General features: G+C 48.3%; 1 protein-coding gene across 1 annotated transcript in view; it reads left to right on the top strand.

The window, feature by feature from the left end:
* The first annotated feature begins 713 nt into the window (after positions 1-713).
* Positions 714-16,404, top strand: part of SNX30 (sorting nexin family member 30) — a 76,237-nt gene continuing 60,546 nt past the window's right edge. The window contains exon 1 of the mRNA XM_074994667.1: positions 714-1,071. Within this exon, the coding sequence (XP_074850768.1) occupies positions 904-1,071 (168 nt within the window). The 5' untranslated portion in view covers positions 714-903. The remainder of the gene's footprint in view (positions 1,072-16,404) is intronic.

The following is a 16,404-nucleotide window of genomic DNA, read 5'->3' as shown; positions in this document are numbered from 1 at the left end:
AAGTTTTATCCAAAAACACACACACACACTTATATATATAAAAATAACCTGGCTAGAGTCTCTTTTATGGTTACTGGTGAATTCTTCCATTCAGATTCCCTGTTCTAAGATTTCTGCACATGCTTAATGCTTAATCCACAGTGCGTAGTCTCACTGACATTTTGAAAATTCTTACCTGCACAATGGCCCTGGCAGCAGTTCCAGTCTAAATACGAGAGTATTCCCCAACTAAGCCCAGATTTAAATTTCCGCAAGCTTGGGGCCTGGTCAGACAGCCAGGAAAGACTGGCTTCTGAAAAAGCACGCTTTTTTTAACTGTCTTCATTATTATTACCGCAACGTCTCCAAGGTCCCAGTCAAGCATGATGATCAGTCACCCATTGTGCTGGGCGCTGTACAAAAAGGAAAAAAAAAAAGCTAGTTGCTCCCCTACAAAGTTTGCTGTCTAACCACCTGACCCTGAGAGTAAATCCTGCAGGACACTAAGCACATTGCTGGTGTTTAATCTAACGTTGCCAAGGTGCCTCTGCCCCGGACATCCCCACGCCCAGCAAATGGTGCTGCTCAGGCCGACCCCCGCAGTCCTGGCAGGAGAAGCTAGGGGGCTGCCTCCGCTGCAGCGCCTCCCCCGGCCACTTCCCTCCGCGGCGCGGCGCGGCGGGCAGCGAGCCCCGGGCGGAACCAGCCGGAGGGGTGGGGCTTTGGGGCTGGCGCCCAGGGAGACCCTCCCTCGCTGCCGCGGCGGGTACATTGTGTCTTCCGCGTCGGCCCCGGCGCTGCTTGCTCCGTGCGCAGCTGCTGGGCGGGGAGAAGGCGCAGCGGGCGAGCGCAGCCTCCGCTTCGGGCCGCCAGGGGCTGCCGTGCCCGGGCTTCCTCGCCCGCCTACTGCCGCCGAGCGCAGCCATGTCGGCCGGGGGCGGCGGGCTGGGGACCCCCCGGGCCCTGCCCTCCTCGGGGCCCCGGGCCCTGCGGGACATGCCGCACCCGCTGGCCACCTCCAGCAGCGAGGAGGCGGCCTCCGAGCTCAGCCCCAGCCCGGACCTGCTGCTGCCCCGCAGCTTCGCCGACAAGGTACGGCCGGGGGAGGAGGGATCAGGCGGGGCAAAGAGATGCGGGGCTCATTGTCCCGCCGGCGGCCTCGCTCGTGTCTCGCTCCCGGCTCGGCGTGCGGGCAAAGGCGGCCACCCCCCTCCCTCCCCCGGTGGTCCTAATGACACATCAGCAGCCAGCCCCGCCTCCCCGGGGGCGCCTCTCCCCGCACACCCCGCTGGGCTCCCGCGGAGGCGGGCGGAGACATCTGGCGGGCAGGCACGTCTCTTCCCTCCGTCGCTGGCTATCTTGGCTGCTGGCCGGGTGTGAGCCAAGCTCCGCTTGGGGTCAGTCCTAGGCCTTTATGGCCAGCTGGGGATGCCTGTCGCTCTAGGCGCAGCGTGGAGCCCAGCGGGGGAAGCCCTGTGCCGGTGGTATTGTGGGGGATCCTTAGGCTTGTCAACCGTTTGAATGCACTGCTCTCCGCTGGAGCGCCTTTCCTGGCATGTCCCCCTCTCTCCATAGTAACATGGAAGGCAGCCTGTGCTGTTCCTACAGCCCTGCTCTCTCTGGGGTGTGTGCGCCCATTTTATGCGAGTCTGGGTGTCTTGGATGGTGCTACATGGCTCAGGGTCTTGTGACTTTCATCTCTCCAGGGAACTTGGAGCAACGTGCATTTAGGCCATGAGGGCAGACCTCAGGTTATTCCAGTGTTGCTCATTCCCACAGTGGTCCTGGATTTCATCTTGCATGCTTGTGGGGGGGGGTGGGGGGTTGGAACTGTAGCTGAACAAGACAGCAGGCTGGGATGGGGAGTTGTTATGCTTTGGGTAGCACGTGGGGGTGGGCTTCAAGCTTTCTCAAACTATATTTCCTGGTTAGTAGGCGGATGTAGGGACTGATCCTGCAAAGTGCTGCAGGCCTCCTGAACTAAACTGTCCTGGTCTCTCATTGACTTGGGCAAGATTGGGCTATGTATCAGCAGTTACAAACATCATCCTTTGTTCTTGGTGGATGTCCCTAGCTTTGTGTAAATCCACTTGTGGAGCTCTCTGCAAAGCAAGAGGAAGGTGATTGAGAACCCAACATATAACCTTTTTGCCCTGCCTTGCAATTATTTTCATGTTTCCCATTGGGGTGGGAGAGGCCAGTCCCAGTCCCCGCCCTGCAAGACCTGTCTGATGCCAGGGCTCCTCTCTGTATCTGGGGCCTCTCCCTTATACAGGGTCCACCATTACTTGTCTGTGAGGGGGTTATTGCCTTGCCTAGAGCTGGGGGAGGGGGACTTGCTCACCTGAGCCGAAGACCCTCTGTTATACCACAGTGTGACTTCATCAGCAGGCAGATAGTTGATATCTCAAAGGGGTGCCAACAACTCTGAACCATCTAGGTTGTCAGACTATAAATATTATTGTCTTGTTTTAAAATCAGGCTGTGAACTAACCTGTTGTCTTTTGCACCCACAAGAGCCAGAGGCTCTGGCCTTGTCCTCCACCAAGGGGATCTGAAGCAAAACGGTTGTAGTGGTACAAACTTAAGCTGCACCAGTACAGCTTACCCTGGACTGCTCTGAGTTATAACTATGTTGGTATGAACTTCTGTAGTATAAACAGAGCCTTAGAATTTAAGCTTTCATTCAAGGGTGGAATCTAGGGTATGTGTCTCTTTTTAGGAAGAAGCTGAGAGCTAGTTCAGCTTCACAGTTGCCGTAATTTTTTTGGGAGGAGGGGAAAGAGGAGAGACACTAGGGAAGCAGTACATGTGAATTTACCTAAACTGCTGGAATAGTTAGTGTAGCATGAGGATGAGTTCCTAGCCACTGAAAAAGATACTCCTAGTAACTGGCCTTAGTGAGAGCTCCTCTCTGAGTAAAAGAGCAGTGGAGAACAGCGGAGTCAGTTAGCTTTCTAGCTCTTGTTAAAGGCCTTATCTTTGGTATAATCTCTGGAATAAAAAGGGACTTCCCAAGCCTACAATCTCAGACATAAGAAGAGTTGAGCTGCTCCAGAGAAGGATTTGGCAATGAAATCCAGAAGGTAATCGGAGAGTGACTCTTCAGAATTTTCTGTCCTTTCTGTCTGAGCTCTGCCTTCTCTGCTTAATGTTCACAGCACAGGCAGGGAAAACTCTTCTTCCATTCCCATTTGTAAGGTTATAGGGACTAAATAGCCTCTGTGTCACTAGTCTTATGCTGTTAATGCCCATACCCCAGACTCTTCAGTAGGTTACATTTAGTGCCTCCCACATAGCCCACTGGCCTGATAGTTTTAAGCTTTGTCTGTGACTTGTTCATCTCTTGGAAGGTTAATTCATTGCCCTAAAAAGTAGTCATGTTTCAGTAGCCTCTGATAGTTGGGTACGAAGATGTAAGTGTGGATGAACTTTGTTGCAACTAAGTTCATTGCTCTTTCTACTGCCCCTCCAATTTCCATCGCTGCACAGAAGCTATGTTTGCTGTCTAACACCCCCTTCTGCCCCAGCATGAAGCTATATAATACTTTAGTCTGTATAATTTGAGATCTGGGTCCCAGTTCTCCCTGCTCTACATGGACGCAGCTTCGCTGAGTTAGTGAGTTTATTCCAGGGCTGAGTTTAACTTTGATGGTCTGCTCCAGGTCATCTAGAAAAGCCTTAAAACCCAGTGCCTGTTTGTTAGCGTGAGAGGAGAATTATTGTGCCAGCCTGGTGAGTTAGAAGACCATGCACTTGTGCAGGATGTTTCATTCCTTAAAGCAACACCTCCTAGACCAGGCGTCTGCAATCTGTGGCTTTGGAGCTGCATGCGACTTTTTAATGAGTTCTTTGTGGTTCCGATCAAAACCAAAACCAAACCACCTCCTGATTATTTTCGATAAACAGTGAATGTCTGAAAGTCCCACAAATGAACAACTCATATCTAAATAGCGTGGTGTATGTGATCCCAAAGCGTTGGTTAACTCCCCCTGGCGTCCTCTGGGGAGAGAAGGTTCGGGAGTGAAAGTCAGGAAGACAGTGGTACAAACTTACACGTAAAGTGTGAAGACAATAGACTATGTAAATGGTTTGTGAACTTCCTGCAGCAAACATGTATTGCGTTACAAATCGTGTGTGTGCGCTGCTCTTAAAATAGTGGTTACAAAAAGTATGGTTTGATGTTCTTCATTAAGGACCGTCTCATAGTCACATGCATTGCAGCTGTTCAATTATTGCATTTTTTACCGCATTTGGAAAAAATGTCTGCTCTTGCTATCTTGGTTGCCGACCCTGTCCTAGACTCTTGAAAGTTCTAACCCTGCTGAGTTGGCTGCACCGCACAGAAGAAGTTGCTCTACACTGATTTGTGCCCCACACCTGATGGGGTGGGGGTGGGGGGTTGCTCCACACACTCAGAAATGGTGCTTTTAAAGGTACAGGTAGACTTAGTCTATGTCTACACTATGAGATACATTTGAATTCATTAATATCAATTTTGTAACTTTGGGATTTATAAAGTGAAGACAATTGCATGGTAATATCAAGCTAACTGCCTAAAATTTGAATTTCTTGTAGTGTAGACGCAGTCTTAAGTTCTGTTCTCTGGAGGCTGGCTGGACTGTGTTCCTTGCCTTTATTTCTCCAGAACATTCTTCTTCAGTCCTCTCTTTGGCAGAGTTGGATAAGGACCTACACTGCTGACAGATCAAGATTCTTGTAATTTCTTTTAATAAGCAAGTTTCTGCAGATTCACTCCATGGTGGCTCATATACAGAGGGCACTGGGGTACCCTGCCCACTCAAGTCCTCAGCGTTACTTGTCTGACTGACTACAATACGTGAACACTGCTGTGCTTGTGATTGGTGTTCAGTAGCAGCCAGGGAGCGTTCTCGACCTGTGACACACATGCAGATGGCACTATAGGAATCTAATAAAAGACAAGCCACAGGGATTTTGAGTGAGGTCTGAGGTGTAGAGTCTATGTGGGGCAGTTAGTGGTACAGTTGCGGCAGCTGGTAGCATGAATGCTGACTCCAGTGCCACAGGTCCCACTTGGATTCCTTCCAGCTTCTCCTCCCCAGCAGACGGCACAGTCAAGGTTTGTTGGGATGAAAGTCACAAATAAGAGACTCTGGAGAAGCTGGGAAGAATACCCAGACAGGCAGGAGAAGAGCCACCTTGCTGAAGTGGTAATGCCATCGGGTTGGCTCTGAGAAGCGTAGTGGGGGGTCCTAGGGGGTTGGGTGGTGACCAAGCCTCAGGGATTTGGTAATGGCAAATGAGGAGGAGGAGATTAAGCCCCAGGGTCTGTGAAGAAGAGAGGAATTATGGTGGCAGAAAGAGGGAGACCTCAGGCCAGGGCTAGGCAGGATGGAAGTTTGGGAGAAGAGGCCCTAGAAGTCTGGCATGAACCTAGTGGGAGGAGTTACCTCTGGAGCTTCCCCACGTGTTATCTGCTGTACCCCATTTGCCCCAAAGATCACCAGCTCTTACTGATCAGAGTGACATTAGGGTGCCTCCTATCTAGTTTACTGCTGCAGGAGTGATGGTGATCAGTAGAAGGATGCAAGTCTCATATCTACCTTCAGATGTGTGAATCTGCAATTTCTTCTTCCTTCTTGTCACCTCCCTATTTGGGGTCAGCAACTTGTAGAACCTTCTCCTAAAACTCATGAGTGCAAGCCTGCCTGATGTGCAAAGTGGTCTCTCTCTGGTCTGCTGATGTCTAGTCCACGTACCAAGTCTTTGGCTAAACCCCCTTGGTGGTCTTCCATCCATTGCAGGAAGGGGCTCCCTCTTCCATTCATCATAGCAAGAACTGTCTCAGGCCTCTTTGGGATACATCCATAGCAAAGTGCCATAACTGTCCTCAACTTGTCTTCAGCTGGGGCACCCCTCACCCCCACTAAGCTCCCCATAACTTGATTTAATTTCCTGTCGTGGAGCATCCAGCTATTTTGCCATCTTAAGGTTCCTGTGCTGATGACTGACCACATCTCTGTTCTGTGCATTAGGATGGGACAGATTACAGGTTTATAAGCTCTGCTTTTTAACTTTTTGGTGTCTTTTTTTTTTTTTATCACATAGAATTGGGGGTCAGCTCCTCTCGATTGGCACCAAGCAGGTTTGGTGTGAGGCTGTGCATCATTCAGGAGGGCACGTTCATCAGCAACCTTTGATGCCAGGTGTATAATAGGGCCTCAACATTTGCGAGGGTTCCATGTTGAGAATGTTGAATTTCACGAATACTGTATGGCAGCCGCTCCTGCTTGGAGCCCAGCTGCTGGCGCTCCTGCCCTGATCCCCAGGGGAAGCGAGGGCTGCCGGCGCTCCCTGCCTGGGGCCCTGTGGGGAAGCAGCTGATCGCAAAAAATTGAATTTGCAGACTTTAGGTTTTTGAGACCCTACTGTATAAACTTTCGCTCTTCTAAACTCTCAGCTTATAGTATCCTTTATGGTAGGCAGTTCTCCCCCAGTTATCAAAACCTCAGTCTTATTAATGTTCATGCCATGTCTCACATGCTGGAAATTGGGTTTCCGCTGTTCAGAGTTGGCTTGTTGGGGTCTCTCATGACTACGTCATCAGCAAACAGCATATTCCAAGGTGTATCCCTTTGTATGTTCTCAGTTATCCCCACATCGGTGACAACTGCTAACAAAAAGGCTCGGGGCTAACTCCTCAGGCCAGGCAGTATTTTCCGGAAACTCTGCTGTAGCCCGTGTGGTTTTGTCTAAGCCAGCTGCTCTGTCGCACTTATCTGGGGCAAGATAGACCTCAGCACTGGGCACACTTCTGCCATGCACTCCCACTTGAATTTTTGTAGTAGGCAGTTGTATGCCCTTGCTAAGGCTCTTAATTAAGGTGACATACCCACATGCTGTTTCACTCCTTTGAGCATCTCCAAAATGATTCTTAGAGGATTCTGACTGGAAGACGAGGGATGGGTCACTTGATGATTGCCCTATTCTGTTCATTCATTTCTAAGCCTCTAGTCTTGGCAGCTGCTGACAGGCAGTGTAATGGGCTAGATGGGCTATTGAATAATTTAGTGAGTTCATAGATGGTCTCTTCTCCTTCATATCCTGCTTGTTGGTCATAGCTCACCACAGGCCAAGTCTTTAGCTGTTGCAATGCTCCTTTGGCTGCTTTTGTGCCTCCATAATGTTCAAGCCACTGGCCGGTTGTGTGTTGACCTTGTTCTCCTCAATGGAATCGCTAAGGGTACATCTACACAGCAGCCTTATTTCCAAATAAGTTATTCTGGGTGAACTTATTTCAAAATAACGCTGCTTAGCTATTTTGAAATACAGCGTCTACACACACAGAGCCATTGTACGCACTAGGGCTTATTTCAAAAGAGTCTCTATATCCTGTCTTAACAGCACCTGTTTCAAAATAGGCTCTATTCCTCATAAAATGAGGTTCACCCATTTTGAAATAAGCCAACAGCTATTTTGAAATAGCAGTTGCATTGTGTAGATGCTAGGATAGTTACTCAAAGTAACTTTGTGTAGATGTACCCTAACTTGAGTCCACTGATGAGTATCTTTTCGAATCCCTTTCCGCACCTTTTGTTTTTTCATTGAGCTTCACGTGCTGTTTCAAGCTATGTTAACTTGTGAATCCACAGGTGCTGCTCTGCACAGTGACCATCTACCCTGTAAGAACTGAGCCTGGTTAACCATGGTTGAAGGTCTTCGTAAATCCTAAGCTTTATGCTATTTTACGTCATGGCTTCTTGGCAGACCTGGAATAGTTTACAACATCGTTGTACAGGTGATCCTGAGCTGTGTTGGAACAAGGTGGCAGAATAGGTTCCTGGATGCCTGTCTTGTTGGTATGGCTTCTTCATTCTGACCTGTGGCGGGCGGGGGGGGAAGAAAACTCTTGGTACTTAAAATAATGTCTTAATTTCTGCCAGTTCTATGGTCTTGGCTGTCCACATTACACTTTACTTTGTATGCTGTGGCTTCCAGGGCTCTGAAACTGGGCCTTTGGTTCCTCTCTGGCTCCCAGCAGTGTATCCAGCTAAATCAGGCTCCCGCAAGAGGCTTGTTCCACCCTCTTCAGTCAGTGTTTGCAGTGACACCAGACAGCTGCTTCAAAAGAAGGTAACCATTAATGGGTCCCCTGGCCTACAGAACCCAAAAGTCCTTAGGTTAGAAGAGAGAAGCAAAGGTTCAGACTAGCTAACCTGCTGCTGTCAGAAGCTGTGTTAGTCCCTTCTTCCCTCTGTCCCTTTGTCTGTCAGTCCCGTGTCAGAGCCCAGTTTGAGATCTTGCCTCTCAACACAGTCCACTTACCACTTGTCTTTGTTCTCTGAGCCCAGCCATGCTTTAGCCCCATGTTCAGCTCTCTGCAGCCAGGCATACCTCTTTTGGGGGGTTGGTTCCAAATGTTTCCATAGGGTCTTTCATTCAATGTATTCATTTCATCCCAGACAGCCATAGTGGGTGGATGTCTCAAACGCCTAGGTTGATCTCCCCCATCCTAGGGAGAAAACAGTGATTTCAGTGGGTGGTGATTTCAGGGAAATAGGTGCCTGGCTCACAAAATTGTCACGAAAAGTTCCGACTTGTCACAAATGCCTGCTTTTGAACACCAAAATCTCAGTACAGGTGCAGGTACCAAGCCCATCTCTTACTGCCACCCCAAGTGCATACACATAATCAGGCTTCCCCACATGATGGCCTGGACCATGCTCTAGTACCATGTTCTGGCGTCCAACCAGTTCTGAAGCAGTAGCCGGTGGCTACTGCTATAACAAATGAGCCACGTTATTCTGAGGATATATTTATTGTTCAAGCCAACTAGCCACCCTCAACTGGCCAAATAGCTATGTGTGGCTAGTGGCCAGCATGTTGGACACCACGGCTCTGTAGTAAGATGGAAGGCCTAAGCCCAGACAGCACAGGCTTGGTCTGAGACCTAAGGCCTAGCACCAATGGACAAAACATGGCTCAAAGCAAAGCTAAGCTGTGAGCAAGAGGCAGGCCTCTGCTAACGGAACTTGGCACAGACAGGGCTGAGAGTACAAAGCACTCAATGGTAATTGGCTCAGAACAGAACAATAATTGGTTGAAATCACAAGGTCTCACCAGCTCATTAAAAGCACCTTGATACCTGCTCCTTACAGATACAGACCCAAGTTCAGGAAAGGGTCTAAAATGGCAGCATGATAGACACAGATGATCTAACTGAACCCTGAGGTGCAGGGTGATGGGTGGTGTCTAAGTAGCATCAGAAGGTGGTACCCTGACAACGTCAGCAGTGAGGTGAGCTTTTGTTTGTACCTGTCTATAACGTGATGTCTTCATAACAGAGAGTAAGCCGTGCTAGTCTATACACTATCAAAACAAAAAGCAGTCAAGTAGCACTTTTAAAGACTAGCAAAATAGTTTATTAGGTGAGCTTTCGTGGGACAGACCCACTTCTTCAGACCATAAGCTCACCTAATAAACTATTTTGCTAGTCTTTAAAGTGCTACTTGACTGCTTTTTGTTTTGGTGATGTCTTCGGTGGACCGTCTTTGTCTGACCTAGTGGGGCAGTGGAATTTCCACTGTTTGCAGCAGGTGTGTACGTACAGGGTATCAGTACAGTATATTGTACCTAACAACTGTTGTTCATACCTTGCTTGACAATAAATCCCAGCTGGGTGCTTTCCATCCTTAGCCCGTCTGGGGTTTTTGGGACGCCTCAGCTGTGGTCAGTGGGCCTGCTTCATTGCGCGCGCACGCGCGCACGCACGCACCCACGCACGCACGCACGCAGCCTTCTAGTTATCAATGGTGCCAAAGACCCATGAGAACACAATGGGAGTAAATCCACTGAAGTACAAGCTCTAGTCCAGAACATGTTACAGGTCTGTAGTGATTTCATTTGTCAGACTTCACCCTGCACTTGTGAGCTCCAAGGGGAACTTTCTAAAACTTTATGGCTCTACTTCCAAAGGAGATATTGCTGTTTACCTGGTTTAGTAGGTTGTGGGTAGGGTAGGTTTAGTATAGGCAGACTCTTTCCCTTCCTAGATCTCTTGAGTTTTGCCACTTCCCTGTGGAATTTCCCTTCCTTCTGCTTTTGGCATTCCTAGCTATCCCCTGGACGCTTGAACTGTCCACCTCACACCTGAAGGACAGCTTAAAAAAACTCAAAGTACGTGACTCTGGCTTAACTCTCTTACATGAATAGTAGAATTCCCATTGACTTCAATAGGAACGGGGTTATGCCAAGCACAATGAAATGTGTTTTATTTGTTATACTCCACCCCAAGAAGTAAAAATTCTAGTAAAACTTCACTTATAGAATCTTAGGGCTGGAAGGTACGGCAGGAGGCTCATCGACTTCAGCCGCCTGCTTAAAGCAGGATTAACCCCAGCTAAATCATTCCAGCTGTAACTATGCCAAGATGGGACTTATAACCCTCTAGGGATGGAGATTCCACCACCTGTCTTGGTAACGCATTCCAGTGCTTCACCACCCTCCTGGTGAAATAATTTTTCCACTTAACTAGGCCTGATGTGGCACATCACATGCAACAGCACAAGAGACCCAGAACGAATTCATTACTGTGGGTGGAGAAGGCGGGGGAAATGACCATCTTCTGTGCTCTAAGGGTTAATAGCATGACTCCTCTTTCCTGTATCCTGTTGAATTACTTCTCTATTCACTTAATGCTTTAGAGGAGTCCCCACTGCATTGATTTTTTTTGCTCAAAAAGCTGAGCATAGACTGATGCTGATTTCCATCCAGAAATAGATCTATCACCTCACAGCCTTAGGGGCATCTTAGGGCTTCCCTCTCTCCAAAGTGCAAGCACTGGACTGGATGAGATCCAGAAACCACTGTATGTTAACAGAAGTAAGTTACAAGCTACTTTGGCAGGGTCATTGCTCTTGACTGTGGTTCTAGTGAAGCAGTTCCTAGTTCTGAGGTATTTTTCAAGATGCTGACAGTTTGTAGAGAGTCAAATATTTAGTGGCTTTCGGGTGTTATGCTATCGCTCACTAGATGAAACTTCAAGACCTCTTATTTCTATGAGTGATTTGTCTTTCACAGAAATTCTCAGCTCCTCTAGTCAAACACAAGGGAATAAATGTGCATCAGAAGCAAAAATCGGCTCTGTATGTGAGCACTTTTGTACAGAGGAATAAGTTAAGAGAACAGGAGAAAGTATTGTGACTTTTTGCTTTGAAAAGCCCTAATCTTTCCTGCCCCTTTCACCTGGATATTAATCACCTTCTAATACTCTTCTAGTACTATTCCCTTCCCCCACAACCAGACTACCAGCAAATCCTATCAGCATTTCCTTTATGTAACTTGCGTGATCAGTCCTGCTTCTGACACCATGGTGCTTGTCCTAGTTATCTTCCTCCTTGAGTGCGACAGCCTTGTCCCCTGATGGTTGCATTACGTCCTCTGAATCCGTCCACTGCGCTGCAGCTGAACTCACACTTATAGATTGACTCTGACGACCTCAGTCCCTGCATTGGCTCAAGATTTCTCTTTTGGGTGATATTCTAACTCCTTGTTTCCTGACCCCCCCGTCTCAGTGTAGCCTGTCGCATTGGACACACTGATCTCTTCCTGCCAGCAGCTTTGGCCCATTTTTCAGGATGTCCCATATTGCTGTAATATCTTTCTGGATCATGTCCTGTCTCGTGCAGATCCAGGGAAAACTGGAGAAGCAAGTCAATAGTGATCTCTGCTTGTGCTCTCTTACTGGACTCTACTCGTACCAACGCATTAGATGTTGGCATGCCTTAGTGTCTTGTGCTTCTGCTATAAACCTTCTTCCCGTAATAATCACTCCTTTGTTTTCTTACACCTAATATAGGGCGTGATCTTGCAAACAAGCCATGATTTCTTTTCCCCTCCATTGGCATTGCCTATGACTAATTCAGTCCTAAAACAGTACACTTCATCTCTCATTAAATGAGTACTTTACTTATGAGTCCTCGCTTAAATGAGAACACAGGTTTACTTACCTTTTGTTCACACTATGAGTGAGCTCCCCACCCCGGCTAATATGCGTCTTACCCCCGCCCCGCAGCTCCCACCCGCAGCAGCCTGGACCCCTGGCTCTGCGGCAGCCTGACACCACCCCCCCACCCCCAACCTCTGCCGACCCTGCGGCAGCCTGACGCCGTATCTTTACTGGCCCACGACAGCCTGACCCTGCACCTAAGCTGGCCCCGCAGCAGCCTGACACCTTCTGGCCCCGTGGTAGCCTGACCCCCAACCTCCCCTCACCGCCAGCCCAGTAGATCTAACCTGCCACAGCCTGACCTTCCCCCCTCACCCCATGGACCCAACCAGCCACTGGGTTTTAACCCTCCCTCCCACTCATGGCCGCTAACTGCCCCCAGCCTTTAACCTTTTCCAGCCCCTCAACCCACGGTTCACTTCCCTTTCAAAAGCAGTGCCGTCTGCTGCCACTCCTCCCCCGAGCTCTAGGAACCCATCAAACTTTTCCATGTATTTTAATGAGAATTTAGCATCCCTCGTACGAGCTTCTGCCCACGAGCACAAAGTTAGGCACCAACTGTGCCCGTAGTGCAAGGGATGAGTGTACTAGGATTTTGGTTTCTTTAATGAGGAAGCAGCCCTTTAACTGCCATCACAAAAAATCCTACGTAGACACTTCTGGTTTACAGAACTTAATTCAAAGTGCATCTCTGTTTTGTAACCTTTAAAATCTTCTCACTAGCCCTCACTGCATGTGAAGCTTGCTTTAGATTTGGTGTGCACATCTACTCTTTACCAGAGGTGGAAAGCTTGGGGTTTCTTCTGAATGAATCTTCAAAGTTTGCCTTATTCGCATTCCATGTATGAGTGGAGATAGGCTTCTTGCAGAATTGCTCTTTCTCTCTCCCCAGCTATATGGTTGTCTTTAACAACTAGGTGTAGAAATAACCATGAATTATCTATGAACTGGAGGCTGTGTGGATGGTATATCATCTGACTTGGGATGGGGGTTGTATGGTTTTTAGAAAGTTGGCTTTAATGTCAGACAGCTGTTGCATAACAAACTGTTAAAGATTGGAAGCAGTGATGTGGAAAAGATTATGGCATCTATGTCCATAAAATAAACCTGGCCTGTTATTTTTGGCGTTATTAAAAATTTGCCTTCACAACTAGGTCTTAAAAGTTTTAGTCCTAGAAACATCTTGCTGTTACCGTTGTGGAAAAACTCACAACCTTAAATATTTTACTGCTATCTAGTGGTTGGAAGGAATTTTTCAGGCACTTTATACTGCATCTGTTTGTGATTGTGAGTGTGTGTGGTTTTGTTTTGCATTTTAAGACTGTGACATGGCTACTGGAGTTGGAAATACTCAGTGCTAGGGCTCTCTTTCTGTGAAAAGGCAAAGATTATTTTGACCTTCACTACCTACTATGTATTGCAGGGGCCTCATTTTCCTGTAGTATGAACACCTCAGTCTTTTGTGCCACTAACCCGAGGAAGTAGGAGAGAATTCATATTACAGATGAGTGAAGAGAGCCACCGAGGTTTGAGCTATGATGAAGGGAGGGAGTCTCCTGCAGATAGGGACCTGAACACATGTCTCCCAAGTCCTAGGCTAAGTCCTTATCCGCGAGAGTATCCTTCTCAATATGGATGTCTTTTTTTTTTTTGGATATTAGGCATGTTACATAGCATGTGCTCAATTTCAGAGGTAGCCACTGTGTGCGGCAGCCGGGTGGGCACGCGCCCAAAGTGTGGAAGGACTGCAGATAGGAGCTACAGATTGCACACTTCCTAGCCATGAAGAGGCTAGTGGGCACGGGGTGATGTCTTGTCCGGCTGTGTTACAATGTCCCTGAGAGGCATTGAGAAAGTAAGCTGTTCTGCTGTCGATATGGGTGTTGCTCTGGCCTCTGGTGTAGTAGGGGTGCCGGATGGCAGACAGGCTGAGGAAGGGGATTGATTTGTTTCTCTTGGGGCTGAGGCAGGGAGAGGGCGCACCTGTGAAAGTGGTGAGGAAGAATAAAAAACCCATAGTCAGGAGAGGTCAGTCCTCTTCTGCATCCCTCTCTCCACCCAGATGAAACCTTTTAGTTTAGAGACTCAGTAGAGAATTGGTTGTTTTCTCCAGATTTTAAAAGCAGGCATTCCCAACAAGCTAGGCGGGAGCAACACCTGGGGGGGCTAATCATTCAGTGAGGGCAATCCAGGCCCAGAGTAAAAGAATGCAGCATCTGGCCTCTTGTCACCTGAAGAGTTACTGGTTGTAACTGGCTTAACAAGCCAGCATTTTCAGTGCCGCATACTTGAGTCACTCATTCTAAAGGATTTGTTGATGTACTAACTGTTCTACTGAGCACTTTGTGTGTGTGTGTGTGTGTGTGTGTGTGTGTGTGTGTGTGTGTGTGTGTGTGTGTGTAAATCTATATGCCGCCCATAAACCCATTCAGGCCTTTCTGGCCTTTTATGGCTTGCATGTAGGATTTGGAAGTAGGCCAACAGCTGTGGAACTACACTTTACAAAGTGCCGAACGAGAAATGCATGACACTTTTAAAGGGCTACTTAAATTTACACTGAAAAGCTAGCAATAATCCTGTGACCATCAGGCTACTTTCTTGCACGTGTGTAAAACAGGGGTGGGGAACCTGTGGTCCATATCCAGACGGTGGCTTGTCTGGATCCACACTCTGAGGCTCTGGGCTCTATCGCATACAGCCCAGGTGGGAGTGTTTGAAGCCAAGGGCTGGATCAGGCAAGCTGTGGTCTGGATGAAGACCTTTGGTGCTGCTGCTGGTGGGGAGAGCTGGGAAATGGCTCTGGGCTCTGCTTGCTGTTAAGAGTGAGTGCAGGGAAGGGGTTAATCTTCTAAGGTAACCTGAATCCCATGTGAGCTAGTGGCAGTAAAGTAATTGGCTGTGGCCACCCTTGGCCAAAACTTCAAAATGGCCATGCTAATGGCCAAATCGAAGAATGCTAATGACGTGCTGAAATGAATATTCAGCACCTCATTAGCATGCTGCCAGCTGCGGCACTTTGAAAGTGCCGCATTGTGATCGTACACAGCTCGGCTACACGGGTCCTTTTCGAAGGGACCCTGCACATTTCGAAATCCCCTTTATTCCTTTCAGCTGAAAAGGACCGGCCGGCAGCATGCTAAGGAGGCACTGAATATTCATTTCAGCACCTGATTAGTATTCTTCGATATGGCCATTTTGGCCAAGTGTGGCCACAGCCAGTGTGTTTAAACTGAGAACAATTGCAGTTCTTGGGGCTTATTGTCCCTATATATACAGCAGGGAGAAAGACCCAGAGGGGAGATGGCTCCCAGGCTATTGAAATAAATTCAGGTATCCTGACTGTTGCAAAATCAACCATAGAGGTGTAAGAACTGGGGAAATGTGTAGTTAGATGGGTTCAGGTTTCTGGTTATTTTAAATTTTGGATGGGCTGTGGCTTGTTACCTTGTTTTGTTGGGGCTTTTTTCTTTTCCCCTCTTTTGTGTTGGTTGCCTTGAGATTTGCCCCTCTAACTTTTAAGCTGAATCCCAGGGAAATATTTTTCTCTGCATGCAACCCCATGATTTATTTTTCTCCTGTCCTGTGAATGAATCATGTTTGTAAGCAACTGATCTGATTTCTGTATCCTAAGGAGAGTGTGCACCTCAGACCAAATGGTCAGCTCCTGAGTTACAGGTTTCTGTGTCCATCTGTCTCCTGAAGGGAGGTTTAAGAGCTTGGGGTACCCCCACAGGAAGACATCAGAATGTGCCTGTTTGGGGTAGGGTTCCCCCCCCCTCGGTGGTGACAGTGAAGCTACCCCCTGGGCCAGGGAACCTGTAACCCTGGGAAGTTTTAAGGTAAAGCCTGTTCACAGGCAAGGTGTTTGTCTCCTCAGGGCCCCACTTTCTGCACTTGGAGTGTGGAGTGGGGGGAGCCCCTGACTCTGCCCCTCACAGCTGTTTCCCCAGTGGGGGCTGGAGATTGGCAGGGGGGAGAGCAACAGTGGCCTGGGGACCCTGCTTGGAGGCTTGCTACCAATGCTTTGGTTGGCCAAAACCCCAATTTAGGGACTATAATCCGAGATGACATATATATTTGGAGCTTAAGTTATTCCTTGTTTGGTTTTCACCATCACAGTGTGTTCAGGAGGAGCTGCACAACCACGTTCTTCGACTGGTGACATCTTTTTTTTTTTTTTTTCTTCCTGTGCCAGTCCCAATAATATTCCTGTTCACTCATAGCAAGAGGAGCTCTAAGTTCTCAGGCTTCTGCTGTGTGCAGGTGCAGAGTATCTTCCATGTGCTCTGCGCAGCAGCCCCTCGTAGCACAAGACACTGGGACCCAAAACTGGGCCAGTTGTTCTTGGCTAAGGTGGCAGTGAGGGATGTAAATACCTGGGAATGGGTTTGCAAAATGTAGTATGGTTCTGGCCAGGTTGGAGCATCTGGAAACAG

This window comes from Carettochelys insculpta, chromosome 5 (genome assembly GCF_033958435.1).
Source record: "Carettochelys insculpta isolate YL-2023 chromosome 5, ASM3395843v1, whole genome shotgun sequence".
Lineage (NCBI taxonomy): Eukaryota > Metazoa > Chordata > Testudines > Carettochelyidae > Carettochelys > Carettochelys insculpta.
Note: the sequence above shows the minus strand (reverse complement) of the source record. Positions and strands in the feature narration are given on the sequence as shown.